General features: G+C 40.2%; 1 protein-coding gene across 7 annotated transcripts in view; it reads right to left on the bottom strand.

Moving 5' to 3' along the window:
* The window catches only part of TPD52 (tumor protein D52), an 80,802-nt gene that overhangs the window by 11,133 nt on the left and 42,834 nt on the right, over positions 1-26,835 (bottom strand). For 4 of the 7 annotated variants that reach the window (XM_032470062.1, XM_032470064.1, XM_032470060.1 and 1 more), the window contains exons 2-5: positions 14,044-14,159; positions 7,143-7,291; positions 5,425-5,526; positions 4,341-4,367 (exon numbers count right to left, since the gene is read on the bottom strand). In XM_032470062.1, the coding sequence (XP_032325953.1) occupies positions 4,341-4,367; positions 5,425-5,526; positions 7,143-7,291; positions 14,044-14,159 (394 nt within the window). The remainder of the gene's footprint in view (positions 1-4,340; positions 4,368-5,424; positions 5,527-7,142; positions 7,292-14,043; positions 14,160-26,835) is intronic. The other 3 variants (XM_032470063.1, XM_032470059.1, XM_032470061.1) reach the window with 1 other exon arrangement.

Below are 26,835 nucleotides of genomic sequence, written 5' to 3'. Positions count from 1 at the left end.
GTGGGAATGTGTAAGAAAAAGCAAGGAAGTGATTACAATAAGGTGTTTATTTTGTGATAAATCACTGAGTTGGATTTCTGTATGTTTTACATTTCACAATAAGAAAAGATTAAAAATGCACCCACTGAACAGAGAATGAAATCAATTAAATCACTACAAAGCCAAGGTCTCCCCACCTTGGAAGCACCATTACAGCAGGAAGAACCATGTCAAGCTCCCTCCCCCACCCCCCCAAGTTATCTGAACTTCTCTACAGGTCACGTTTAAATGAAATGTTCTTTTGTTGGTGGCTCGTCTGCAATCTAACAGTCGGGCCGCTGTCTGGCCATTTCCAGCTTCTCTGTGGAAGGTTACACAAAGCTTCAACTCGCATCTCCAATTTCACTGGTTTAAATATAATATGGAAAACTTTAAAAAGCAAAAAGCCATGTTGCTGCTGAGCCAGAACTACCTCTAACAGATATATTGTGAGGGTTAGTTAGAAGCCATAAAGCAAATTTTGTTAAAACGTTTTCCAGCTTGATCTTAACCCTCAAACCTAGTAACCAATAATCAAAGTAGGAATGTAAGTTTGGGCTCCTCAGAACACTGGGGGAAAAAATTAAAGAGGGCAACCTGATTCTCACTCAGACTCACTAAGTACTTCACAATCTAACATTACTCTTACCTTGGAGAGGTATTTTTTTTTTTAAAGCTGAAATGATTTTTAAATTTTTCCTTGTTTCTTACCTGTTTATTTGATCCTTTCATCCCTAATAATAATAAAGGGGGAGGAGGGGAGGGAAGCAGTGGACAGAGAAAGGAGAGGTCGTGGTGAACGTGGCTGACCGCTCACTGTGTGCCCGGCCTGCCTGTGAGAGCCATCCAGGTATTGTCATTCCATTTTGCCCTCAAATTAATCTCCTGATTGTAGGCGATGAACCTGAGTGCCTGGAGGGCCATAGTCTTAACTGATCGTGGGGAGTCAGAACAATGCAGGGGGGAGTGCAGGCCCCTGAACCCGGGTGTGCTGGGTTCAAATCCTGGCCTTCAGCCACGTGGCTGTGTGACCTGGGGCAAGCCTCTTACTCTCTCTGTGGCTCAGTTTTCCTCATCTGTAAAATCAGGAAAATAATAGCACCTACTATATATGGTCATGCCTGGAACATAACTGTCCACCATTATTATTATTATTACAGATGACTCGTAACTGAAACACACATTAATATTTATTTCATATTATTTTCTTTAGAGCTTTCAAATTTCACCCAGCTAATGCTTTGATTGGTAATTTGAACCCTACAGTCTAGAACAGCTCCTGGCACAAAGCTGTCATTCAGTAAACACTTCCGAATAAAAGAATGAATGAATAAATAATTACAGTAACAAAAATTAGGAAATATGGGTGTGACAGAAAAGTTCATGAAAGCTTTTCAAATTTGAATCCAAAGGTACTCTATGTTAACAAGAGAAATGAGATCATTTCTTTTCCTATTAAGTGGCAGAAATTTTCAGCAAAATGGAATTGTCTGGAATGACTTTAATAAGCCCAAAACAAACACACAAAAAAATCTAGAGATTTACAAGAGGCAACACACACATAAAAAGGAGAAATTGCCTTTGAAGAGAAAGGCAATGTTAATTAGCATTTCCTCTTAAATGTATCAGAAATATTTGACTAACGAGGCTACTGAATTACGAGCACATGCTATTAACGCTAACATTGATGTTTAACACTGCCACCAAGAGACAGGAGAAGGCTCTTTTAAAGTTTCTCTCAAAAAAAAGGCATGAGTCAATGTTTAACCATGACGATGTGTAAAGAAAAAGCAAACGGGAGAGGAGTGAATGGGAACACACTACGGGGAGAAAAGTGGTCTGTCCCCAGAGGGCCTCTCAGGAGGGTGCGCATCACCCGGTCCTAGGGCTGGTCCTCGATCTCCTGGCAGCAGCAGACACCTAACTGTCAGGGCGTCAAAAACAGATCTCTCTCTCTCTCCTCTCCTCCTCCTTCCTCACCCACCCAAGGCATACGACAAATGTCTGCATCCCGACTGCAAATTTATTAACTGATAATGCAGTACAATAAAAACTGTTGCTGACTCTAACAATTCAAGTCAGCAGAATGTCCATGATTCCATCAGACAGTGAAATCAGCCCACAGGTCTGCCAGGTTCGCCTGGACTCAGGACATAGGGGAGTTAAGATTACCCGACTATTTCAAGCCCTGGAAGAAAGGGGCTCCTGTGTCCACCTCCTGGGAGGAAAAGAAACACTCAGATCTGCTGCCCCAGCTCCTCTCCCCCAACAGCTTGGGGGCCTGTGGCCAGTATCTGCCTCTGCGACTGACTCATCTAAAAGATGCAGGTTTTCTTCATGTGTGTGTTCTACTACATATGTTCTGTTACATATTCTATGCTTCTATTATGTGTTTTCATATATTTTGTTATATATGAACACATTAAATCAGATTATAGTTAGGACACCTTGGCCTAGAAATGATTTTTTTAAGTGACTTTACCCAACATTGAATCTGCGAGAAAAAATTCCAAAATTTAGCTTTCAAAAGATAATCTTTTCTTTTTAACTGTTTTTTAAAATGTATTTTATTTAACTTATTTTTTTAATTGAAGTACAGTCGATTACAACGTGGTAATCTTCTGTCTCCCATTTCCACGTTATAACGTAAAGCCTTACTTTAACCTGCATGTACTGATGCACAATATACTATTCACTCAAAGCTGGACTGAAAATGGTAGCGTATAATCTCAATTATGCATATTTTTAAATACAATGAAGAAAGTGACTATGTAAGGAGCTGAAAAAGAGCAGCTCAATTTGTGTCTGGTGAATTACGAAGAGCACATTCTGGGCCATACTTACGCACCTTTGCTTAATGTTTTTAAAGGTATAAAGAAAGAACAGTTATACATACTAATGAAGCACATTCCTCAACAGCACTGACACATTTTTACATTTCTGTTTCTATTACATCTAACGTTGTATAATCAGGTATTAACAGGGATATTCCATTCTTAACTCGCCCCCAGACCCCACTTCCTTCCTGCACTCCATCCACTCAAAGATTTTAAGCTCTTTCTGAACGAGAATCCTGGTCTAGGTTATACCCTTTGGACCTGTCCACAGTAGGCACTTTAATGCTAGCGGGATGGATTATGTGAGCAAATACGTCCTCACACAACTCAACTAAATTCAGATAAAACCACCTTAACAGTTACCTAAAGCACTTAAGCCATTTTTAATTGAACACCAAAGATACGGAATCAATCCCATCACTATTTCTTGAGCTTTTTTAGCACAACTTTAACTTTAAAGAGTTCAACACTTAGAGTTTGCTCACCTCTATGATTTTCTCTGCCTTCCAGGGCCAAGTGTCACTAAGAAAGGGCCTCAGCTGTGAGTACCTATTTGATTACTTAAGAAGGCAAAGAACCAGGCTATACAGCAAGTGACCGCTCGAGAAGACCATTTGCATTAATAGGAACACAGATGGAGACAACCGTATTGCCCTCCTGCTTACACTCTAAAGTCCTTTCCCCTCCTTTAGTTTTCTCTGACTACTAACTGGATAATCAGAGAGTCTGTAATAGGAGAGAGAGGAGAGGTTTGTGCGATATCACAAAGATTCCTTCTTACAAGGCATGCTTTGGGCTGACATCTTTTTAATGTGCTTTCCTTTTCAGACTAATATACTATATCTTTCCTTTTGCAACCATGCAATTTCTTTGTGTGCATAAAGAATGCAACTAGTATAAAAAGTAATAAAATAATAAACACTATAAGCTAATAAGATAAGCACTAAAAAGTGCAAAGTAATGGTATATTTTATCTTAGACATACTTTACCACAATTTAAAAAATATTTTTCAGAGTAACCTGTACAAGACGGAAGACTAACATTGTGAGACAGTCCATATGCTGCCTATTACAAACTGCATAATGGAACCCAGGTGAAGGAGAATTCCAACATCTTTACAAAGACACCAAAGAAATTAAAGCATCAGAAACAAACAAAGTCAGACATTAAAAGGGAGGAATTCTGCATGCCATGGTAAAGCTGCTTCTTTTTACCAAAAAAAAAAAAGTAAAAAGAAATGTCAAAATTGTTTCCATGTCACTTGAACCACAGCGTCAAATTATGCTTCTTTTAATTTCTCCATTACTCATGGTATACAAGAAACCCTCCCTTGAAAACAGGAATGCACCAGAGAAAAGGTATTCCAAAATGCAAGGAAATTATGTACTGGACAAACACGACCATCCAATGTGGCATAATAATCTAATAAGCACACTTGTCTTAGACCACTGCCCGGCTGCAGCGATGGTTCAAACTCTCCTTACCTAAAGGAATGTGAAAAGGCTTGCAATCTGCAAGAAGCCAGAGTAAGCATTAAAAAAGAAAGGAAGTTCCAGTAAATCTAAAACAATTAAATAACCTACATTTAAAAAGTCACATAAGGTTTTAACTAAAATCTAAAGGGGTATACAGTCAAGTCAGCAGAGGAAGAAAAGAGAACCCCTAAGGGAAGTTACATAACTGTCAAAAGGGTTTAAGAAAGCTATGTTTATCACATTATGTTTAAAATGATAATAGTCCAAATACAATGAGCAAGTCATTTAGCTTTTTTTGGTACACAGTAGCATACATCAGTTAACCAAACTTATTTAACCAACAAAATTCTGGTTGTAAAATCTACTTTCCCCACAAACAAAAACCACAAAGGCATGCAATCTGAAAGGTTTAAAGAAAACACACACACACACACACACACACACAAATCTTGCATGCCAACGGAAGCACAGCCGATTTAATCCACGTTTGTCATTTTCAGCGCTGTTTTAATCCACGTGGAGGGTGGCGCGGGGCACGGGTAAACACAAAAGCACCGTGAAGTGGTTTTATCAAAATGGCCAGGAAAAGCCTGCAGACTCATCTAAATGTAAATGCAAAATAAAAAGCAACAGCTCAAAACAAGACTGGGGCCTCAGCATGAAGAGATGGAACAAGTCAGTTCACAAATGAGCATGTTGTAACCACACCATGGTATAAAGGTGTACCATCCAGCAGCGAAGGCGGGACTCGGTCCAAGCGTGCGCTTCAGGGCTCCTGGACTCGGCCCCATCAACACAGGCTCGGCTCACAACCACAAGTTTGCAACCACGGAAGACATACTTACCCTGCATGATCCAGAAGGGCTAAAAGGACAAAAGTTCACAACCAGAATTTTTCAACAACCTTAAATGTACTCATAAGATGATTGTTTGGAAGGCTATGCCTGTAAGAATTTAGGGAAGCATTTCAGGTCCTGGCTTGAAGGAGTGCCCTCTCTCACTCAAAAGGAAGGGAACCCGTCAGGAAACTCAACCACGATAACCTGCTTTCATTTGCCTCAGTTTACTTAAGCAAGGAAAAACGAGGACGTACTTCACGTCTTCCAGCTTTTTGGTGATGACTGACCCAACCGATGAGAAAGCAGCTGAAGCCTTCTGTCCAGCCTGAGATAAGGTTTCAGATGTCTTCTTGTATCTATATTAAATTATAAAAGAACAAAGAAAAGTAAGCTACGCTTTCGAGTACCAATTAGTCAGAGTTCAGTGATCACCACCTCTTGGTGAACTCTTCAAAAACAAAAAAAGTTTCTTTTAGAGCATCCAAAATTCTTCACAACCACCAGGTCAGTATCATCACATCATCTTCTCAAGCGTCACTTCAGACACCATCTTCTGCAGGGCCCTAGGACAGCCAGAAAGACAGAGGCCCCCAAAGGCAGCGCCAAAGAAATCAGTGTAGGGGCTAGAAATAGTCACGGAGCAAAGACCAAAAGGAGTCAGAATTGAATGAAACCACACCTCTTATTTTTTTCCTTTTCCACTTAAGCCAAACAAATCTGAACAAAATGAAATCAAATTTCTTATGTGCCTTTCACAACGTTATCTCCTACAAAATGGCCAGAAGCAAGGTAGGGCCCATGGGTACTTTTTATTATCCAAGTCAGTTTGGGGTGCATAAAGACTTTTTTTCAGTTTTGCTTATCTGTAGAGCTATCAAATAAGGACTGATGGATTCCCGACAGAATAGGAGAATGACTCGAGTGGGATATTTGCTAGAGCACAAAGGTATGATTTATCACCTCCCTCTTCCCATCTCTGCAGGGATTTGCGGAAAGAAAAACAAAAACAAAGAATACGGTTAATATCCCCACACTAAGGAAAGGAATGCTCAGGCATTTTTACTTACTCACTCAAGATCAATACAAAAAAAAAAAAAACACACAGCTTATGATGATACAAAGATTAGCATTCTGCTTGTTTTCCCACTGCCTACTTCTATGGTCAGAAAATGGACAGAAGGGGGTGGGCACCTAGTGCGGGCAGGTCAGGGTGCTGTTGGCCTGGCTGGGCTGGTCACCGGATCAGCAGGCGGGACTGACCGGAGAACACAGTTGGGAGCCTGTTACTAGAAGCCTGCTCCTCCTTGTGCCCAGAAACAAAACTGCATCGTGATAATGCCTTATCCACACCTGTGATCAAAAGGGCCAGAAGATTAAGGGGTGAGCCTCTGCCACCAGCACATATCAGAGACAGCGACCTGAGAGTCTTATGCTACGTACAAAGTGGGGTCAAAAAAAGACTGTCTCTGTACTAGGTCAGACCTAAGTTCAAATCCCGCCTCCACATTTTGAGAGGGGTGTGACCTCAAAACTTGTCTGCCCTGTTTCACCACCTGCTCTATTGGCTTATTCTGAGGACTCAGGGACTCATGCATATTTCTGGCAAGTCAATATATAACATGTTTGGGACTTAAATTATCTTTCTTTTCTTTTTTTTTATGGAGGTACTGAGGATTGAACCCAGGACCTCATGCATGCTCAGCACAGGTCTCCCACTGAGCTACACCCTCACCCCCAAATTTTATTTATTCAACTCACATATAAGGCTGGCTTGCTTTCTATTTCCTGAAACAGTTTGAAAGGCTGAAGTCAGAGAAGAGAATCAGATACACTTGAGAACTAGGGGAAAGTGCCCTGCGCAGCACAAAGAAAAGCAGCAGAAACATTCTCATTCCCCACTTCCCCGCCCCAGACCAAGAGAGCACAGTGTCCTTTACATTCTCAAGAAAAATGTAGGATCAAGGGAACATACGCAGATGTGGCTGTCACATCCTGCCACCCTTTGGCAATGTTCTGTTTTAGTTCCTGCAGAGAATTGATCCCAAGTTTCCGCTTGATCTCTGCTAGATGCTTCTCTTTGGCTGCCAACACTTGAGACAGAGTCTGGATTTCCTCTTCCACCTGCAAGGAAGGGGGTTGGGGTAGGAATACAGCAAGAGTCGTTCAGAAAGTTAAGGCAGTTAGTGCAAAACTATACTCAAAATTCCAGTCATTTGAAAACATTTTTGATTCATCTATCTGCCTCTTTAAAATCAACATATACCATGGCATTAAGTGAACTGGTTACATGTTGATCTCTCCCAGGGAGCTGCTTTTTTCTCTCCTTCCTATTTTTATCTTGAGTCGTCCTCAGCCTGCTTCCCTCTCCCTACACTTCCTTACTCAGTTATCTGATAGAGGCTTTAAAACCTCTACACAGATAATATTCGAATTACTCTAACATCCACTATTTCTGACCTCTGGGTTCGTGTTTCCAGCTGAATATTTCTGCTTGAATGCCCATAAAAACTCGTATGCGTGTATTATGCCAAACTAATCTCCATCCTGCAACAAAACACACACAACCAAGCCAAATCAAAAGCCAGCCTTCTTGCATATTTCATGAGTTTATACTCCAGTACAAACCAGAGTTTATACTGTCAGCCTCAGTGTCTGCCAAAGTCACAGGCGCAGAGAAAAAGTGTCTCCCCTAGAGAGTTCTGCAGAAGTCCCGTGTGGACCCCTTGGTGCTGCCTCTGCCTGGTGGTTGGAAACAGGTCCCTGACCCAAGGGCAGCCAACTCATCGAGTGGCTACCAACCAGTGATGCCCCTGGTGTGAAAAGAGATGCTCAACTAATCAGTCTTTCTCGTTCAGGAATCTGAGAAACTGAGATCACATTGGGAGGAGAAGCTGGAAGGACTTGGATGAAGAAGCCCTGAAGAACAGGTAGGGCACAGTGAGACTGTGAGGTGTTAGGGAACCTTAAACATACCTGAGGAGGCCAAAACTATAAACAGAAGCTATTGGGGGAAAAAAGACTTACAGACTAGAGGAAGAGCCAAGAAAACAGAGGGAAAGGGCAGATTCATGGAGAGAAATAGATACCATGTGGAAGAGACTCCTGCATCCAAAAGCTGAAAACCTGGGTCCCTACAGTACAGTTGGCCCTCCTTATCCACATGTTCCACATCCACAGATACAACCAACTACAGATTGAAAATATTCGGAAAAAACGAGTTCCAGAAAGTTCCAAAAAGTAAAACTTGAATTTACCATGTGCAGGCAACTATTTACATAGCATTTACATAGGATTTACATTGCATTAGATATTATAAGTAATCTAGAGATGATTTAAAGCATATGGAAGGATGTGCGTAGGTTATATGCAAATACTATGCCATTTATATAAGGGATTTGAGGATCTGTGGATTTTGGTATCCACAGGGGTCCTGGAACCAATCCCCTGCAGATATGGAGGGAGAACCTTAGAAGGCTGCTTCTCTTGGCTTATAGCAAAGTTATTTTCTCAGCCTTGACCTGCACAACAGTTCCATGATTTCAAAGACAACATGGCCTTTAGAAACAACATAGAGTATTGTTAGACAAACTGGTAGCAGTCAACAAAAGGAAAGGAGGATAAATCAGATGTGATGTGGCCACAGCTGCCAAAAAAAGAGTAACATACTCTAAGATAGCATTAATCAGAATCCAGGTCCAGAACAAAAATAATCCTCTTGCTTGTGAGACAGGACCTCACATATTATACCCGTTTTGGAAGTCACACTTTGAGAAGTATTTTCACAAAGTGGGATATGAGAAGAAAAAGGGAACAATGAATACATAAATGAATGAATGAGTCAGTGAATGAGTAAGATTCAAAATCAAGTTTGATGACTTGCCCTAAGTCATCAAACTAATACTGTAAAGGCCAGAATTTCAACCCAGGTTTTCTGACTCCACTTCTCAGTTTACTGGCTAATTCTCATTGACATTGTTAACTTTATAATACTTCTCTTTACCTGAACTCCAAATCTTCAGATACTTCAAAGAGTAGGCATAAAAGCTAAGTTTTCTACCTCTTGACACATCTCTGAAGTACTCTCTTCCCCTAATGAAAGTTGGGAAGAAAGACAACCATCTTTCTGAACAACACATAACCCAATATATTCCCTGCTCTTGTTGGTTAGGTTATGCTGCTAACATACCTAGCTCAGCACACCACAACAATTCCTTAATTCAACATTTATACGCATATATGAATCCCTGACATAAATCAAGAATGGCACAAGGTCCTGGGTTTTATGCCCAGTACCTCTACTTAAAAAAATTAATTAAAAAATGCATAAATAAACCTAATTTACTCCCCCCAAAAAAACAAAAAAAAATTTTTTAAGAAAAATGAAATGTTTTAAAAAAAATAACGAGTGGAAAAGTTACTACAAAGTTACGATAATCAAGACTGCATTCTAGAACTGAGAGTCCAGAAATAAACCCATACATTTATGATCAACTGATTTTCAACAAAGATGCTAAGACAATTGAGTGGAAAAGAATAGTTTCCCATGCACACAAGTGGTGCCGGGAAAACTAGATATCCATATTTCCATATGCAAAAGAATGAAGTTGGACTCCTAAGTCAGACCATACACAAAAATTAAGATGGATCAGAAATCTAAATGTAAAAGCTAAATTATAAAACTCTTAGAAGAAAACACAGAAGTAAAGCTTCATGACCTTGCTTTTAGATATGAGATCTCAAGCACGAGAAACCAAAGAAAAAAATAGATAAGCTGACATCATCAAAATTTAAAACTGCTGTGCTTCAAAGCATACCATCACGGAAGTAAAAAGACAACTGTCAGAATGGGAAAAACCCATGCAAATTAAATATCAGATAAGGATCTAGTATACAAAATACATAAGGAACACTTACAATTCAATAGAAAGACAAATAATCCAATTAAAATGGACAATGGATTTAAACACATTCCACAAAAGAAGATATAAAAATGACCAATAATCATATGAAAAGATGGCCAGTATCATTCATTAGTAATCAAAGAAGTGCAAATGAGATACTACTTCAGCCCTACTAGGATGGCTGTACTCAAAAGGACAAATGATGACAAGTGCTGAAAGGATGGAGAGAAAATGGAACCCTCACACATCTCTGGTGGAAATGAACAACTGTGCAGTTTGGCAGCAAAACAGTTTGACAGTTTCTCAAAAAGTTAAACATGGAGTTACCATATGACCCAGCAATTCCATTCCTAGGTGTGTAACAAGAGAATTGAAAGCACATGTCTACACAAAGACCTGCACACGAATGTTCATAGCAGCATTATTCATAACGGCCAAAAAGTAGAAACAATCTGGATGTCCAACAACTGACTAAAGGATAAATAAAAGGTGGTAGTAGACCTATACAATGGACTGTCATGCAGCCATGAAAAGGACTGAGGGACTGATATGTTGTTACAACAGGGATGAACCTTCGAAACATTATACTAAGTGAAAGACGCCAGTCACAAAAGACCACATATTGTTTGATTCCATTTATAGGAAATGCCTAGAATATATAAACAATATTTCAAAAAGGAGTGAAAAAATAACAAGTGGAGGATAATTTTTTATCTCCATTTTATTTAAGTTTCTACAGGTATTTCAAGCAGTGATTCTGATGTAAAAAACTGAAAACTAACATTTGGTTTAAATGTAAATGGTTTTTATTAGATCTAATTATTATTAATATTGTGATGATGATGATGATATAATTTGAGGTAAAGTAATAGCATATCTGCCACATGTCATGAAATGTTCAGAAAAATTGAATAAATTTCTGGTAACACGTGAATACCGTACAAATAAAAGGGTAAACGCACAATCATCAGAATTCATGACAACTTGGGTACAAGACTCAGTGCTGCGATGCATTACCTTGTGACCTTAACCTTCAGAATCTTGAATTAGGCAATAGTTTCTGCCATGTGCCAACGAAGCACAAGTCACCAAAGAAAGACAAAAATTAAAAACTTCTGTGCTTCAAAGGGAACTATCAAGAAAATGAAAATGGGAGAAAATGTGTACATTTCATATGCCTGATGACTTCATTTGCTAAATAACATTACATAATCTATTGGCAGCTTTAGACCTACATTTCCTCCTGCATCACATCACCACAGTAGCACCTGCCTCATAACACTATAGTGAGGATTAATGAGATAATGATTGCAGAAAAACTCAGCCGCCCGCACAGTCTGCAGATACTAGGTGCTATTACTGTTATGTTAGTATTATTGGTAAGGAAAAAAATGATACTGAGAGCTGGCAAGAATTTGGAAAACCTGCTTTCTCACGTACTATGAGAAACCTTCTGGGCGGCATTTTGACCTTGTTGGTGCACATGGGAATGACTCTTGTGTCCTTAAAACCCAGTCGACCGAGGGATTCCACTTCTAGGAATTTATCCTAAAGAACGAATTAAAGAGGTGCACAAAGGATTATATGTTAAGAATTTCTATCAAAATATTGTTCATAATAGCAAAACGGGCAACAACCTAAACATTTATAAATAATATGTCCATTAATTAAAAGTGAACCTGTAGCAACTTTTAAAATAAAGCTGTGGAAGATTATTTACTGGCATAAAATTCTGTTTGAAGTTCAGTTAAGTGAAGGAAATGTACACGTGTGTATTCTGATGCCTTCTTAAAATACAGAAATTTATAGCAATACATACATAGAAAAAAGTCTGGAAACAGATCATCTAAAACTTTTACACTGTAGGTTATGTCTATACAATAGCAACAAAAAATCTGAAAAGTAAGTTAAGAAAATTCCATTTATAATCACATCAAAAAAATAAAATACTTCAGAATTAAGGTAACTAAGGAAGTACAAGACTTGTGCACTGAAAACTATAAAACATTGCTAAAAGAAATGAAAGAAGACCTAAATAAATGGAAAGACACTCCATGTTTATGGATTGTAAGACTTAATATTGTTAAGATGGCAGTACTCTCCCAAATCAATCCTCAGAGTAAAGAAAAGCCAGACAAAAAATCCCAATGACATTTTATTGGGTGGGGTTAGATTCTAAAATTCATATGAAACTTGCAAGAGACCTTAAAGAATAGTTTTGAAAAAGAAGAGGTGAAAGTACGTCCTGGTTTCAAAACTTACTACAAAGCTATAGTAATCAAAACAGTGTGGTACTCTCAGAAGGACAAACATACAGATGAATGTATCAGAATTGAGAGTCCAGAAATAAACCTTTACATCTATGTCAACTAGTTTTTGACAAGGATGCTAAGAGCACTCACTGAGGACGGGCTCTTCAACAAACGATGCTACGAAAACTAAATATCCACACGCAAAAGCATGAAGTGAACCTTAGCACAAACCATATACAAAAATTAACTCAAAATGAATCACATTAACTATAAGAGGCAAGTTTTAGACGAAACCATAGTGTAAATCTTCATGATCTGAGTTTGGAAATGGATCCTTAGATATAATGCCAAAAGCACAAGCAACCAAAGAAAAAATAAACTGGACTTCGTTAAAATTTAAAACTTTTGTGAAAGTGAAAAGACAATGTATGGAATGAGAGAAAATATCTGAAAATTATATATCTGATGAGGGTCTAGTGTCCAGGATATATAAAGAGCTCTTAAATCTCAACAACAAAAAGACAAATAATTTTTTTTTAAATGTGCCAAAGGATCTGAATAGATGTTTCCCAAAGAAGATATAAGCACATGAAAGATGCTCAACGTCACTAGTCGTTAGTGAAATACAGATCAAAGCCACAGTGAGATACCACTCTACACTCACCAGGACGGCTATAGTCAAAAACAGAAAATTCTAAACATTGGCAAGAATGCAGAGAAATTGCTGATGGAGATGTAAAACGGTGGCCCTGCTGTGAAAACAGTTTGGCAGGTTCCCCCCAAAAAGTTAAACATGGAAGTATCACATGGCAAGCAATTCCACTTCTGGGTTTATCCCAAAGGAACTGGAAATAGGTAATCAAACAAGTACACACATACTCGTTAGTTCAGTATCTACAACAGTCAGAAGGTGGACATCTCCCAATGTCCATCAACAGATGAATGGATAAACAAAATACAGTAGATACATACAATGAATGGAGTATCATTCGGCCGTAAAAAGCAGTGAAGTACCAATATAACAGGGATGAACCTCCAAGACGTTATGCTAAATGAAAGAAGCCAGGCACCAAAAGTCATTTATTATGTGATTCCATTTAAGTGAAATATTTGGAATAGGTAAAACCAATAAGACAGAAAGCAGATAAGTTGTTGCCAGGGGCTGAGGGAGGGAAGACTGGGGATGCCAGTTTAGTGAGGATGGGGTCTGTTTTGGACGTGAGGAGGATGTCTTGGAGCTACACAGAGATGATAGTTTCACAACACTGTGAATATGCTAAATGCCACTAAATTGTACGCTTTAAAATGGTTAATTTTAAGAAAGAGAGAGAGAGGGAGGGAAAGAAAGAAGGTTCAGAGTGCCTCTAGCCACAACACTGCCAAGGATAGAACAAGGTCACTGAAACAGGTGAAAAGCCACGTGCCTCAGGTTAGTGAGGTCCCTTAGAAGACACTCACTGATACCCCTCATACCCGTTTTCCACTTCACCCCTACTTCTCAGGTGCACTTCACCTGCACACGCCTTCCCCCACACAAAAACCAACTGACCTCACACTCTCCCATCTCCTCTCCCAGCTCAAGGCCTCTAGGACAAGTGGACACATGGTGCTTTCTCTCCCCTGAAACTGACTCTAAGCCACTACCACGTGCTTTAGAAAAACAAACGACAATATATTTGAAGTGCAAAACATGACGTTCCAGAGGAATATGCTGCTTTACCTTCGCAAGTTCTTTTCTTAGCTCTTCTTGCTCCTCCTCTGATAGAGACTCAGTGGTACCGATCATGGCAGCAGCATCTTCTCCTTCCTCGGGCACTGGGTCTGTTCTCAGCAGACCTTGTTGGAGAGTGAAAAGAAAAAAGTTCTGTAAGGTATGAAAGCTGAGTAAAATTCTCCTTTGGGCTCCTCCCCTGCCCCAGCCAGAATAAAGTCAATTAGGTTAGAGTCACATGTCATCTTTCTACACTTTCAAATGACCTGACCCGCCCAGGAAAGGACAAAAGAAAAGTCTGAGCTCACCACTAAAAACCACCAAATTACACTCTGCCAAAATATGAATTTAGAAAATACACCATTCTCTCAGCCTCAGTTCACTTCCGCAGTCACAAAGCAGGAGAATGAATAGGCCAAGAATGGGATCTTGCCAAGACTTCAGATGCTTAATAATAATAATAATAATAATAATAATAATAATAACAACAACAACAACAACAACCAGAAGAAGGAGTCTGTAAATGTCTTTAGCACCTTCTGCTAACCAGATCCAACTCTTCACAACATCAGTGAAGAAATGCTGACCAAACTCAACGCCCAAAGAAATTTTATTCCATTTCTTGCCATTAGTTAGTGGAGGAAGGAGACACCCTCTTGTAGCTGTTTAAAAATATGTATTTCATCCAAATACTCTTTAAAAAATCCTAATGCATGTATTCAGAGAAATGACCAACACCCATACAGAAGCTTTCTACTTTATTTAAGACCAATCCTGTCGCACCCATTCTCCTGGAACAGAGCCAATGTCTACTGGTCCATCAGGAAGAACTCGGTATTTCCAGAGGGTGGCTGGGGAGGCACCTGCCTCTGAGCAACTCTCCCCTCTTTTCTGCCAACCAAGTACAAGGCTAAAGGCAAGGCCAGTGAGGCCCCCGAACCTTGGGTGCAAAATTTAAGAGGGCACCAAAAAAACTCAATACAAATAATTGTAATATTTTAATGTAATTTTTAAATCAAAGTTAATCCAAAGAATCCATGATGAACAAAATACCGAATTTTTAAATAGGAAAAATGGCTCTGCACAGCTCTGCTCCTGACCTTGTCTTCATTTAAAATACTGGTATTATGTTCATCATGGATTTCTTTTTTAATTTTCCTAAAATACTGCATTGACATATTTATCTTTTTAAAAAAATTTTTAATGGATATACTGGGGATTGAACCCAGGACCTCGTGCATGCTAAGCATGTGTTCTACCACTGAGCTAGACCCTCCCCCCCATAACATTTACCTTGACTGAAGGGCATTTTGGTGCCCCTCTAAATTTTATACCTGAGGCAAAGCCTCACCCTCCTCACCCTAGTCTCAGTTCTGCCATCTGTCCCCATGCCCTGGCTTTGGGTTCTCACGGTCTCTTCTGGGAACAGTTTTTTTGCATAGGGAACCTGGGAACAGCCACCTCCTCGTCCTGTTCTCTTCCTGCCACTGAGCATTGCAGCAATCACACGGCTCCCCACCAGCCCCCACGGCCATTTCTGGGAAGGGCCCGTTCAGCCATGGTGGCAATGTGGCATCTCGCCCAAAGCGAGATGCCAGGCGGCCGATGTCAGACCAAACAGGCAGGCAGAGAGGAAGAAGGAGGGAGGGTAAGTACTCTGTTCAACAAGCAACCAACGCCTGGCAGGTCCAGGAGAAGTAGATTCATATCAGGGACAAAGTGTACGGACGTACATTGTGTAAAAGGTACAAAGGTACAAAGACACTTGTTCATGGTCTATTGTATATTAACGGCCTAACAGTAGTTGATAATTATGACAACAATAACCAGAAGCCTAACAGTGCCAAAACAGCGCCTACCTGAAAGGTGTTTACAGAATTGTTAAAGGCGTAAAAGTAATACAAATAAAACAATTCAAAAACCACAAATTGGAGTGGCAAACGGAATATGATTAAGCCTGTAATAACCTACAATGGAAAAGAACCTGTATAACTGAATCACTTTGCTGTACACCTGAAACTAACACAGCATTGTAAATCAACTATACTTCAATTGAAAAAAGAAAAAAGAATATGATTAAGCCCTCTCATGCTGAGACAATACATCACAAGTAAAATCCATGGGTGGAAAAGCTCAGTGAATTAACTGCTCCTATTGGTCTACTTCAAAGTATCTTCAAACAGACTGCCCAAGTAATGACAGACATCTGATCTCGTCACTCTTGATCTCGGTTCCTTGTTGTTTTCAAGACATAATTCAACCCCCTCCAGTTTAGCACATAGATCTTATTGGATCCATCCCCTGCTACCTGGCACTGGAACCTCTTACTCCAGCTCAAGCTAAATCAAACTGTGGACAAGGTGCTGTACTATGTACAGTCAGAAACCGCTGAGGAGGGTCCACCTGCGTTCACAAAGGTTTGCCCCACACCAGATTATGTGATGAGCAGCGTGAAACTGAGGATGGGAGACAAGCCCATAGGCAGCAATTGTATAAGGCAAGATGGAACTACAACAGAGTTCATTATAAACATTCTTTATTCTTAATGCTTTGCTCAGACCTCTCAAGATCTCCAACAGCAACAGGACCCAACAAAACCCAATAAAACTCGCGTGCTAAACCATGCCTTAAATAGCAAAGAGTCTTTCACACTTTTTAATAAACACTATTTTGAAAATCTACTTATGGACGAAAATGCAGTATCTGATTACTGATAATGCTTGATGCATAACTGCCCAATTCCAAAAAGATTCTAAGAGGATTCTGATACTAATCAAGAATTTAGTTGAGCTACCAGGAAAAATAAACTGTCCCAGAAAAGGGGGTTATGGAGTTGTCCACAGTTAGCTTTGGGACATCCAAGATGACCTTGAGATTTTTATATTCAGAAGCTAATAAAGTTAGTAATTACATGTTCTGCTTTTTTTTTAGGAGCCTGTAGATGGCAGCAAATTATCAATATTAAATTCAAAGGTGAGGTTTGTTTTAGGATAATCAACTGGGGGAAAAAATGGAAAATAAAGGACATGGAGGAAGAACAGAATGACAGAAATCAAAATCACCTACAAAACGTAATAGTCATGACTTTGGAAAATTATTAATAACCACAGCCACCACCACAAAGTGCATTCTATTTATATCCAAATCTGAGCTGAGTGGTCCAAATACATTACATCATTTAGAGGCAACACTTTTGGGAGATGGGGACCACCATCACCATTTACAGATGAGGAAACTGACGCTTACAGAAGTTAAGCAACTTGCCCATGGTACCATACCTGAAAAAGTGTTAGCGTTAGGGTTTTAAACCTGAATATTTTTTATCTGAATGTATATGCTTCAAATTATTGATTTTAGAAAGCACAAAAAAAGACAAGAGTAGAGGTCTAAAGATTAGACCTGGGAGGTATCCAAAAACAATAATAAGTAAGACTATAAAAACGGTAGACTAGATCAAAAGCAGTCTTTTCATCATTTCCAACTGTATAGTTTCCCCAAACCGGGGAATCCAAATTTTGCCTTATATGTTTTTCTAGGTTTTATCTCACTTCTCATAAGTCCAGTAAAAGTACAGTATTGATTGCAGAGGTAGAATCTGGCATTTGGGAGAAAAGACATTCATTTCTCATTCATAACATGATAGTTGGGAAATGGAAATGTTTTAAAGTGCAGATTATTAAAAACTATAAATAATGCAAAAAAATTCATTTTTATGTTCCTCCTCAGAGTCTGACAGAAATCAGTTGTTAAAGGACAGAGAAGGGTGAGAAAAAAAACGATCTATTTATTGGGATCTAATACACCAGCCACTGTAAGGGAAGATTTACACATTTACACGTTACCTAAAAAAAAAAAGAAAACAGAAAAAAATAGAACCTTATAACCAACCCCCAACAAGAAAAGTAGTATTTGTAGTGTTGCTTTCCATTAGGAAATTGAGGCCCTCTGAGGTTTGGTAATTTGCCCAGAGCCACAGAGATGAATACACAGGTCTTTCTGACTCTAAACTCATGCTCCTTCACACATGCTTTTCTTAGAGAAATTCCAAAGAGCAAGTCAGAAGGGGAGCTGGAATCAGAGAGCCGAGGCTTCCTACTTCACTGAGAGTGTGAGCACCTGGCTTAAAAGGCACGGATACCATTATCCAGCCCCAGGGACTGCAAACTGGTGATAATTTGTCCCACCAGGTTATCAACATTTTAGCCACTTGCTTAATTCTTCGTCTAGTTGTGCAAACAGAGTGACAATCTGTCTTCAATGGCACGCATGGGATTAAGGGTCTCATCTGAGGGGCAGAGCTTGGCACCCACCGACAGGCCAGGCGGGAGGCCGCCTGCCAAGGGAGAGAAGGAGAAGGACAGGGACCAGGAGGACGCTGCCCCCCAATCCTGAGACACCATTTTTCCTTCTCTATTTTACATCTTTGAACTCGAGATGCATCCTACAGCCAGCTGGCTAAGCAGTCCCGGCGGCAAAGTTGTTTATCACCTGTAACTGTGCCTCGAAATCTGCAGAACAGGTGTCGGTGGCCTAGAAAAATCGCCGACCTTTCTTTTAAGAAAGCCCATATCACAGACTTCTTATGACAGCAAAATAAATAAATAAAATGGACATGGATTATTCCTGGTTGAAAGGAATTCAGGTAAGTTAGTCAATGCATGTGAAGATGTTTCAGGAAAACTAACGTAGTTAACTTTAAAAAGTAAGCAGAGGAGGGTTATGGTCAATGTGTATGTCTGAATAAATCTGAAAGAGTGTTAATATGCATTAAAATTAAAACTTTAAGTGAAATTAAGGCATTTTTTTTTAGTGCAACTTGCAGCAATTTTTTTCCCCTCAATGAAATATAAAATAATGGTACATCCTAAAATCTGGGGTGCCTTTGATGTGATGAAACGCGATCCTTCAGACGTCAGAGAACTGGCTAGTAATTTGAGAAAAATGAAGTTCTTAGGGTTTTGGCTTCGGTGGAAAAGTGTAACGAGTGAGAACAGTGGGGAAGACGAGGAAGGGTGCGGAAAAGCCTTCAGTCTGGACAGTCCTCAATTCCAGACAACAAGGTCCTCATGTCACAGCCTCATCTTTCACCTCAGTCCTCACAGTGCCCGGAACAAAGCAAATGTTCATAGAAATTTCATTAGAGCTAATTTATTGAACAGAGATTTAATCAAATGAAGCTTCTCTTCTCTTTACCTAATGCACAGCCACCCACTCGCCACACAGTCCCAAAACAGTCAAACAGGGAAAGCAGCAAAGCCTTTTTTAATGCAAATTTAGAACCTACAATTAAAATTAAGCCACAGTGGGGAGGGGATAGGGTACAGCGCAGTGGTAGAGTGTGTACTTAGCATGCACGAGGTCCTGGGTTTGATCCCCAGTACCTCCATTAAAATAAAATAACAAAATTAAGGCACAACTGAGAGCTTGGTGAGGACCCTGATGCCCAGGTGTGATGGGTGCAGCCCAGTCACTCCACATCGGAGCACCCCACCTAAACAGCTCTCTCTTCCCTCCAGTTCTTTGTCTTTGATCTTTTTTTTTTTTCTTCACAATTAAGGCCAAATGTTTCCTTTCAAGACTTTGTATGATTATCAATGAAAACCTTTTTAACCATTTTCATACAATATTAGGTCTGAAAAGAATTTTGGACCATTTAAATTCAAACACTTCATTGCATAAAGATAGGAAACACAGGTCAGAGATTTTTTTTAAAGTAGATGATGTTGCGGTTTGATTTGTGTCCCCTGAAAAAGATATGTTCTACTTCCAACTCCCAGGACCCGTAAATGTGTCTATTTGGAAACGGGGTCTTCGCAAATGTGATCAAGCTAAGATGTGATCATACTGGATGCGGGTGGGCTCTAACCCAATGACTGGTGTCCTTATAAGTAAAAGGAAGTTTGGACACACAGACCCAGAAAGAACATCATGGAAAGATCCAGAGCACACAGAGACATGGGGGAGAATGCTGTGTGGCGACGGAGGGCAGGGATCAGAGAGATGCAGCTCCAGCCAAGGCAAGCCAAGGATCACCAGCAAGCAGCAGAAGCTAGGAAGAGACAAGGAAGGACTTCCCTGCAGATGTCAGAAGGTTGGCCCTGCTCAGACCTTGATTTTGGACTTCCAGCCTCCAAAACCATAGAGATACCGAATTCCTGTTGTTTTAAGCCACTCGGTCTGGGGCACTTTGTTAGGTTAGCCCTAAGGAACTGAGCCCCAGGAAACTGAGCCCCAAACCCATTCATTAGCTGTTTTAAAAAAAGTAAGAAGGCAATAATACTGCCTGGCTCTCTGGTTTTTTATAAGAATATTTTAAAGGGTAATGAAATAAAGAGTGAGCACATATTCAATGACCGATAAGGATTTATTGTTGCCTCGCTTTCCCATGTACTGCAAGTCATCCTGGCTGTTTCTTCTCTCCTCTTGTCCCGCACGAAGCTTGGCTCACAGCTGTCACTTCCTCACTTCCCATTAGTCTCCAACCCCCAGCAGTCGTCACCAGCCCCTCCTCTGCCCCTTCAACCACGGACAGTTCTCGGTCATGATCTCATCTGACATCCCCAAGGCATGCAGCACTGAACCTCAGTCTGAAGTCTCCCATCCTCTGATACCGCCCACCACCCACCCTGGGTTTTTTTCTTACCTCTCTGAGATGTGGTTCCATCTTTCCCTCCCAGGAGTCCATTTACCACCGCACCTCCAATCCCATCACTCCTGCCTTAGTTCTGGCCCTCACCATTTTTTGCTTAGATTCTGGCCCCCAGAGCTCCTTGATGGTCTCTGTCCCCTCCAATCCATTCACCCCCCTGCCACCAGAGTGAGCCTTCTAAACTGTAACTCTGAGCACAGCACTCCTTGCAGTAAATCCTTGTACAGCTTCCATCTGCTAGTAAAGCTCACTGCTCTTGACAATCCAGAACCTACCTTGTCCATCTCCTGCTGCTGTCTTCACCTGCCCTCCTCCCTCCCCAACAGTGCTCTCCCTGCATCTTCCAACCTGCAGGTCCTCTAGGGAAATATGTTTTTTGAGGGTTTTTTTTTTCAATTTTATAATAACTTTATTGCTTTGTTAAATGTATATGTAGATTTTTAAAAATTTTTTATTGAAGTATAGTTGATTTACAATGTTGTATTAGTTTCAGGTGTACAGCAAAGTGAGTCAGTTATATATATGTATTCTTTTCCATTATAGGTTATTACAAGATATTGAATATAGTTCCCTGTGCTATACAGTAGGTCCTTGTTGTTTATCTATTTTATGCATATACAGTAGTGTGTACATGTTAACCCCAAATTCCTAATTTATCCTTCACCCTCTTCACCCTTTGGTAATCATAAGTTTGTTTTCCATGTCTGTGAGTCTGTTTCTGTTTTATAAATAAGTTCAGTTGTATCTTTTCTTTAGACTCCACAAATAAGTGATATCATATGATATTTGTCTTTCTCTGTCTGACTTAGTTCACTTAATATGATGATCTCTAAGTCTATCCATGTTGCTGCAAAAGGCATTCATTTCACTCTTTTTATGGCTGAGTAATATTCCATTTATATATATATATATATATATATATACACACACACACACATATTTATATATATATATATATACACACACATACACATCTTCTTTATCCATTCATCTGTCAATGGACATTTAGGTTGCTTCCATGTCTTGGATATTGTAAATAGTGCTGCTACAAACATTAGGGTGCATCTACCTTTTCAAATTAGAGTTTTTTGGGGGGCATATGCCCAGGAGTGGAATTGCTGGGTCATATGGTAACTCTATGTTTAGTTTTTTTAAGGAACCTCCATACTGTTCTTCATAGTGGCTGCACCAAGTTACATTCCTACCAAAAGTATAGGAGGGTTCCTTTACCTCCACACCTTTGAGGGTTTTTTTTTTAAGGAATGTATTAACTCAAAAAGCAAAATAAAATTAACTGCCTCCCTTACTTCTTTTTCCCATTTAATTTTTTATAATGGTAAAATATATAATATAAAATTTGCCATCTTAACCGTTTTTAAGCATACAAGTCAGTGGCATTAATTACATTCACAACAGGTTTTTTTTTTTTTTGGTTGTTTTGTTTGAGCTTTTGTCATTTATTGTTAACCAATGAATGTTATTCAAAATTACAGATGGAACTGTAACTTAACTGTACAACAAAAATTACGCTAATAGTAAAAGCCTGTTGGAATTTAACAAAGACTCATTAATATATTTTTACAGTGCTATATGCACATGTGTTCCCAACTGCTAATAACTAAAGTTATAATTGGTTTAATGAAAACCCATATGGCAAACAGTTGCTCCTGTTTAGAAAAAAATTACACAGCTTTAAAAATGGATTGAATCCATTTTAATCCTAATCCACAAATACATTATAGACAGCAAACTACCTTCACCATCTCTTTCCAAATCATGCTTTCCTTTTTTATGTCGTTGTACATGTTATTTTCTCTTCCTGAAACCATCTCCTTGTTTCCAAGTCCTATTCATTTTAATAAATCAGCATGAAAAGTCTCCTGTTCTTGGAGGAATTCTCTGGACTTGGTGACCTGGGCCCACCCTGGGCAAAACACCCTCTCGTACAATGCCTTCGGTGCTTAGAACACAGCCCACTAGGCTGGGCAACATTTGACCTTAGTGCTGTGCTCCAGTCCTGTGGGTTTAACCCAACAGTCTCTGGTACACAGGGTCTGGCACAAAACTGTTGCTCAGCAACGCTCTCTGAACAAAAGCCCTGCAGGACGTCACCCTGTGGAGTTAAGAGGGAACGATAAGAACCCGTCTCCCTTCACTGCCTACCTTGCCTGTCTTTTTATTTTATTTCCATCTCACTTCACTGCTTTCACCTACAAAGGTTTTTCTATTTTAAAACAGACATAAAATGTCACTTTGCTAAAGAAATACAACCCTGTCTCATACATAATCTATCCAAAGACTGTTACCATTTGGAGCAGGGCACCTACCTCCATGTGACAGAGAAAGTGTGTACACAGAAAACGCACCGGGGTTGGCTAGGTGGGGCGCAGATAATATTCTAGCAGGAAGAATCTAACATCTGCCACCCCCAAGAAAATTCAGGTAGGAGGGAAGAAGTTGCCAGAAGAGGCGTCTGAGATATCTGCTATTGGCGTCTGAATGTTAACACTGTCTACTCAAGAGAGAATTTCTAAAAGTATAATGAAGCCCTAGGAGCTTCACTGGAAAATAAAACCATATACACTTCTCTTACACAGTCTTCAAAGAGGTGAAGATGGCTTTAAAACACGACTAGGAACAAGAAACTTCAGTCTCTAGGATCGTTTTCTTTAAGCATATATAAGAAGAAATGTGCATCCCTTTTTTAACCAAGACACATACACACACACACACACAAAATACAACATACAGTTCAAAATATCTTCAGTGGTCGCATCCACAAAGATCACAAGATAAAGATATTTTTCCCCTTAAATATCTGTGCTTTGGAGCTCCAGCTTTTCTATGCCTCATTCTTTGTTTCCGGATGTAACAAAATCCAGAAGAGGGGGAGGAATATTCGGAGGTCCCCACATCAAAGTAGTTCTCCGTAAGGGATCCTAAAAGCAAAGGATCCACTTAAGACAGGGCTTCACAACCGGACATGATGAACATTTTGAGCCAGACAATTCTGGAGGCGGGGGGCAGGGTCTCCCATGCATCGTCGGAGCCGGCATCCCGGGCAGCTGCCCACTCAATGTCTGAACAGCCCTTCCGCACCCCACGTGGTGACAGCCGAAATCATCTTGAAATCTTCTCCAGATGTGGCCAAATGCCCACAGGGGAGCAAAAGCCCCACTGACTTAGGGCAAGGGAGCCGCTAATACCTGCTATTTGACACTGATTACCTTTGGAAGAGATTCAGGAGCACGGGCTATGAACACCTGATATTCCTGCAGGCTGTAATTTTCCCACATTTGCTCACGGTAAGAATAGTAAAATTTCAGGGGAGAAAAATGAGTCAAGTAATTATCATTGAGGAAGCAAGGAACAAGAAAGCTGAGGAAACCCGAGTCACTCCATGGGGGGAAAGGCCCAGGAACCCGGGAGATGAACAGAGCAGCAACAGGGTCATTAAAGAGGAAAGTCCTCCAGGTCGAGGAAGGAGGCAGAAAGCACCCGCTTGCAAGCCAGATCGGGCGACTGTGCTGCTGGGACTCAACTCTGAAAGTGGGGCTCTGAACAGTGGTCAACTTCCTGCCCAAGAAAAAAGGTCACCCTCCCCAAACTTCACTTCACAGGAAGACTGGAGGAGGAAGAAAAGATCACGCAAAGGGAGATCACCTTAGTATTTTCAAATGTTTCTTGTGCTCCCTCCAAATACTCCTAAATTAACTGTTAAATCTCTTTCATCTTAAAAAAAAAAAAAAGAAAAGAAAAGAAAAGAAAGAAAGAGAAAAAGAGAGAAAGAGAACTCTTTAGTCAATTACTTCAGAGCCATCCATCCCCTCAACCCTAATCAAGTGTAAAACAAGTAACCAGGACACTCCATGGAAGAGGGGAAAGAGGTCAGCCACAGAGGAATTTGGGGATCCCCAGAGGGGAAGTCACTCCATCCTTAAATCTTCCCCTGAATAAAAAGGGGAAAATTCTACACCTCTTCAATTCTGCTTGGATTTTTACCATACATTTGCCATTTAAGATCTTTACGGTCATGAAAAACTTTCAAGAAGTGGTAACTATTTCCCTAAAAGAAGGGAGAATGACACACAGTAGAAATCAAGAAGGGTCATAAAAGAGGATGAAAAGGACTCCGAGCTAAGGAATTTGTTTGATTTTTTTTCAGGATTTTTAGAGTTTCAAACATGATAGCATAAAACTAAAATGTTGGATTTTTAAACGGCTCCTGTTTCCTGAAGTCATTAGAAATAACCAATGATTTTTTTATATACCAGGGCTGCATCTCTGTGTATATTAAAAAATTCATCTGGGGGAGGGTACAACTCAGTGGCAGAGCGCATGCTTAGCATGCACGAGGTCCTGAGTTCAATCCCTAGTATGTCTATTAAAAAAAAAAATCTTAAGAGGAAGAGTGACTCTACATAAATAACATTTGGGAAATTATCCTTGAAGGTGTTCACAGAATGGGAGATAAAATGCAGCCAACATGGGATGTCCAGGTCTAAGCAGCACATAAAGAATTAACTAACTACCCTGTGGTAAGACCCTTGACCAAAGGAAAGGTTATGCCTTGAATGATTAACCTGTTCTATGATACCTGTTACCAGACAGGTGGAGACTGTGTGATCAACAAACAAACTAACCAAAAAAAAACCCCACTGGCTTGAGAATTGAGGGGTGAGTGTGAGTCCCATCTTACACTAAGGAAGCTTTGTGATTTGGGGACTTGACAACACTTCTCGTGGCCTCAGTGCTCACAACTGTAAAATGAACTGCAGTGTGATTTAGTCTTTGCCAGTTTCATTTCATTCATTCATTCAACCAAGTATTTGTAGAGCCATAGCTGTCAGGCACTATTCCAGGTTCTGGGGAAATGCAGTGAACAAAGACTGACATCCCTCATGAAGCTCATATTCTAGATTCTGAAATCAATGTTTTTCAAACTGTGGGCTGTGAAATCCACTCAGCAGTACCGAACGAGCATTTTTAAAAGAAGAAATGGAATAATATAAAATATCAGAGAACTTCACGCCATAGTGAGGATAAGTTCTCCTTCACTGAATTCTGCTTCAGCCACTGATATCTGTGTTTATGAAGGGTCTGGATCAAGAAGTATAAGGCATTTCTGAACATGAGCTGGTTGGACCAAGAGAGTTTAAAAGTCCCGGATAAAGACCTCTTTTTGTTCCAGCCACTGGCCCGCATCCTGTCCTTCACTCAGACTGCTTCTGAGGAACGTTCCGCCTACAGATTAAATCTCATTACTTTCTCATTTGCCCCATGATGGCATTCTGAATAAATATCAAAGAATATGCTTTTCCGATCAGTGTTCCCAGCCTTTCTGATTCCTTTTAACATCAGTCCTCTTTGTGCACGGCTTGTCTGCTGATCAGGAGAATGCATCGTGGTCAATAGCCACGTGAGCTTCTACATGGACTTGTAATGGACGTATCCATCCTAAGAGCTCCTATCTAGAAATACAAAGGCCACAAACACACAGAAGACTGTATTTATTCCACCTACGCCTCATGCTTGATGTTCAAACAGATTCACAGGCTTTTTGTGCTAGTTACGGCTGTTCTCAATCTCCACTTTTATTTGTTTATTTTAGCCTCTCCGTGTTCTTACTAGATGACTACTTATGGTGATTTCTGTTCGTTTCACTGCTCTCTCTCCCCCTTCTTTTTTTTTTTTTTTTTAATCAAAGCAAACATACATCCTAGCATTAGTGGGTACATGAGTTTGTGTTCCGTTTTCATTGTTCACTTGCTTTTTCATCATTTTGTGTCTAATCCCACGTGCTCAGGCTCCTACTGATTGCTACCAGGAATCGGGGAGGTACGTGTTCGAAATTTTCCTAGAAACCAGCTCAGCCGAACCAACTGTTTTTGTTTTCACGGAAAACACCCAAAGGCAGCACAGCAATTTACAGCACCAGGGAAAAGTGAAAGGCGGGGGAACAGAGACGCAGGAGAGTGAGAGGGAGAACTAAAACGGGCAGCGGAATCCCTGGGAATCTGGAACCCCCGCAGGCTGATCACCTAGCTCTCCCAGAGGCCAGGTAAATATGATCCCAGCTTTCAACGGCCCCTCATCACTCCGCTTTGCTCTGTCCTTGAGCTCTAATGCCCTATGTGTTGCTCTCAAAGCAC

The sequence above is a fragment of the Camelus ferus genome, chromosome 29 (assembly GCF_009834535.1).
Source record: "Camelus ferus isolate YT-003-E chromosome 29, BCGSAC_Cfer_1.0, whole genome shotgun sequence".
Taxonomy (NCBI): Eukaryota; Metazoa; Chordata; class Mammalia; order Artiodactyla; family Camelidae; genus Camelus; species Camelus ferus.
Note: the sequence above shows the minus strand (reverse complement) of the source record. Positions and strands in the feature narration are given on the sequence as shown.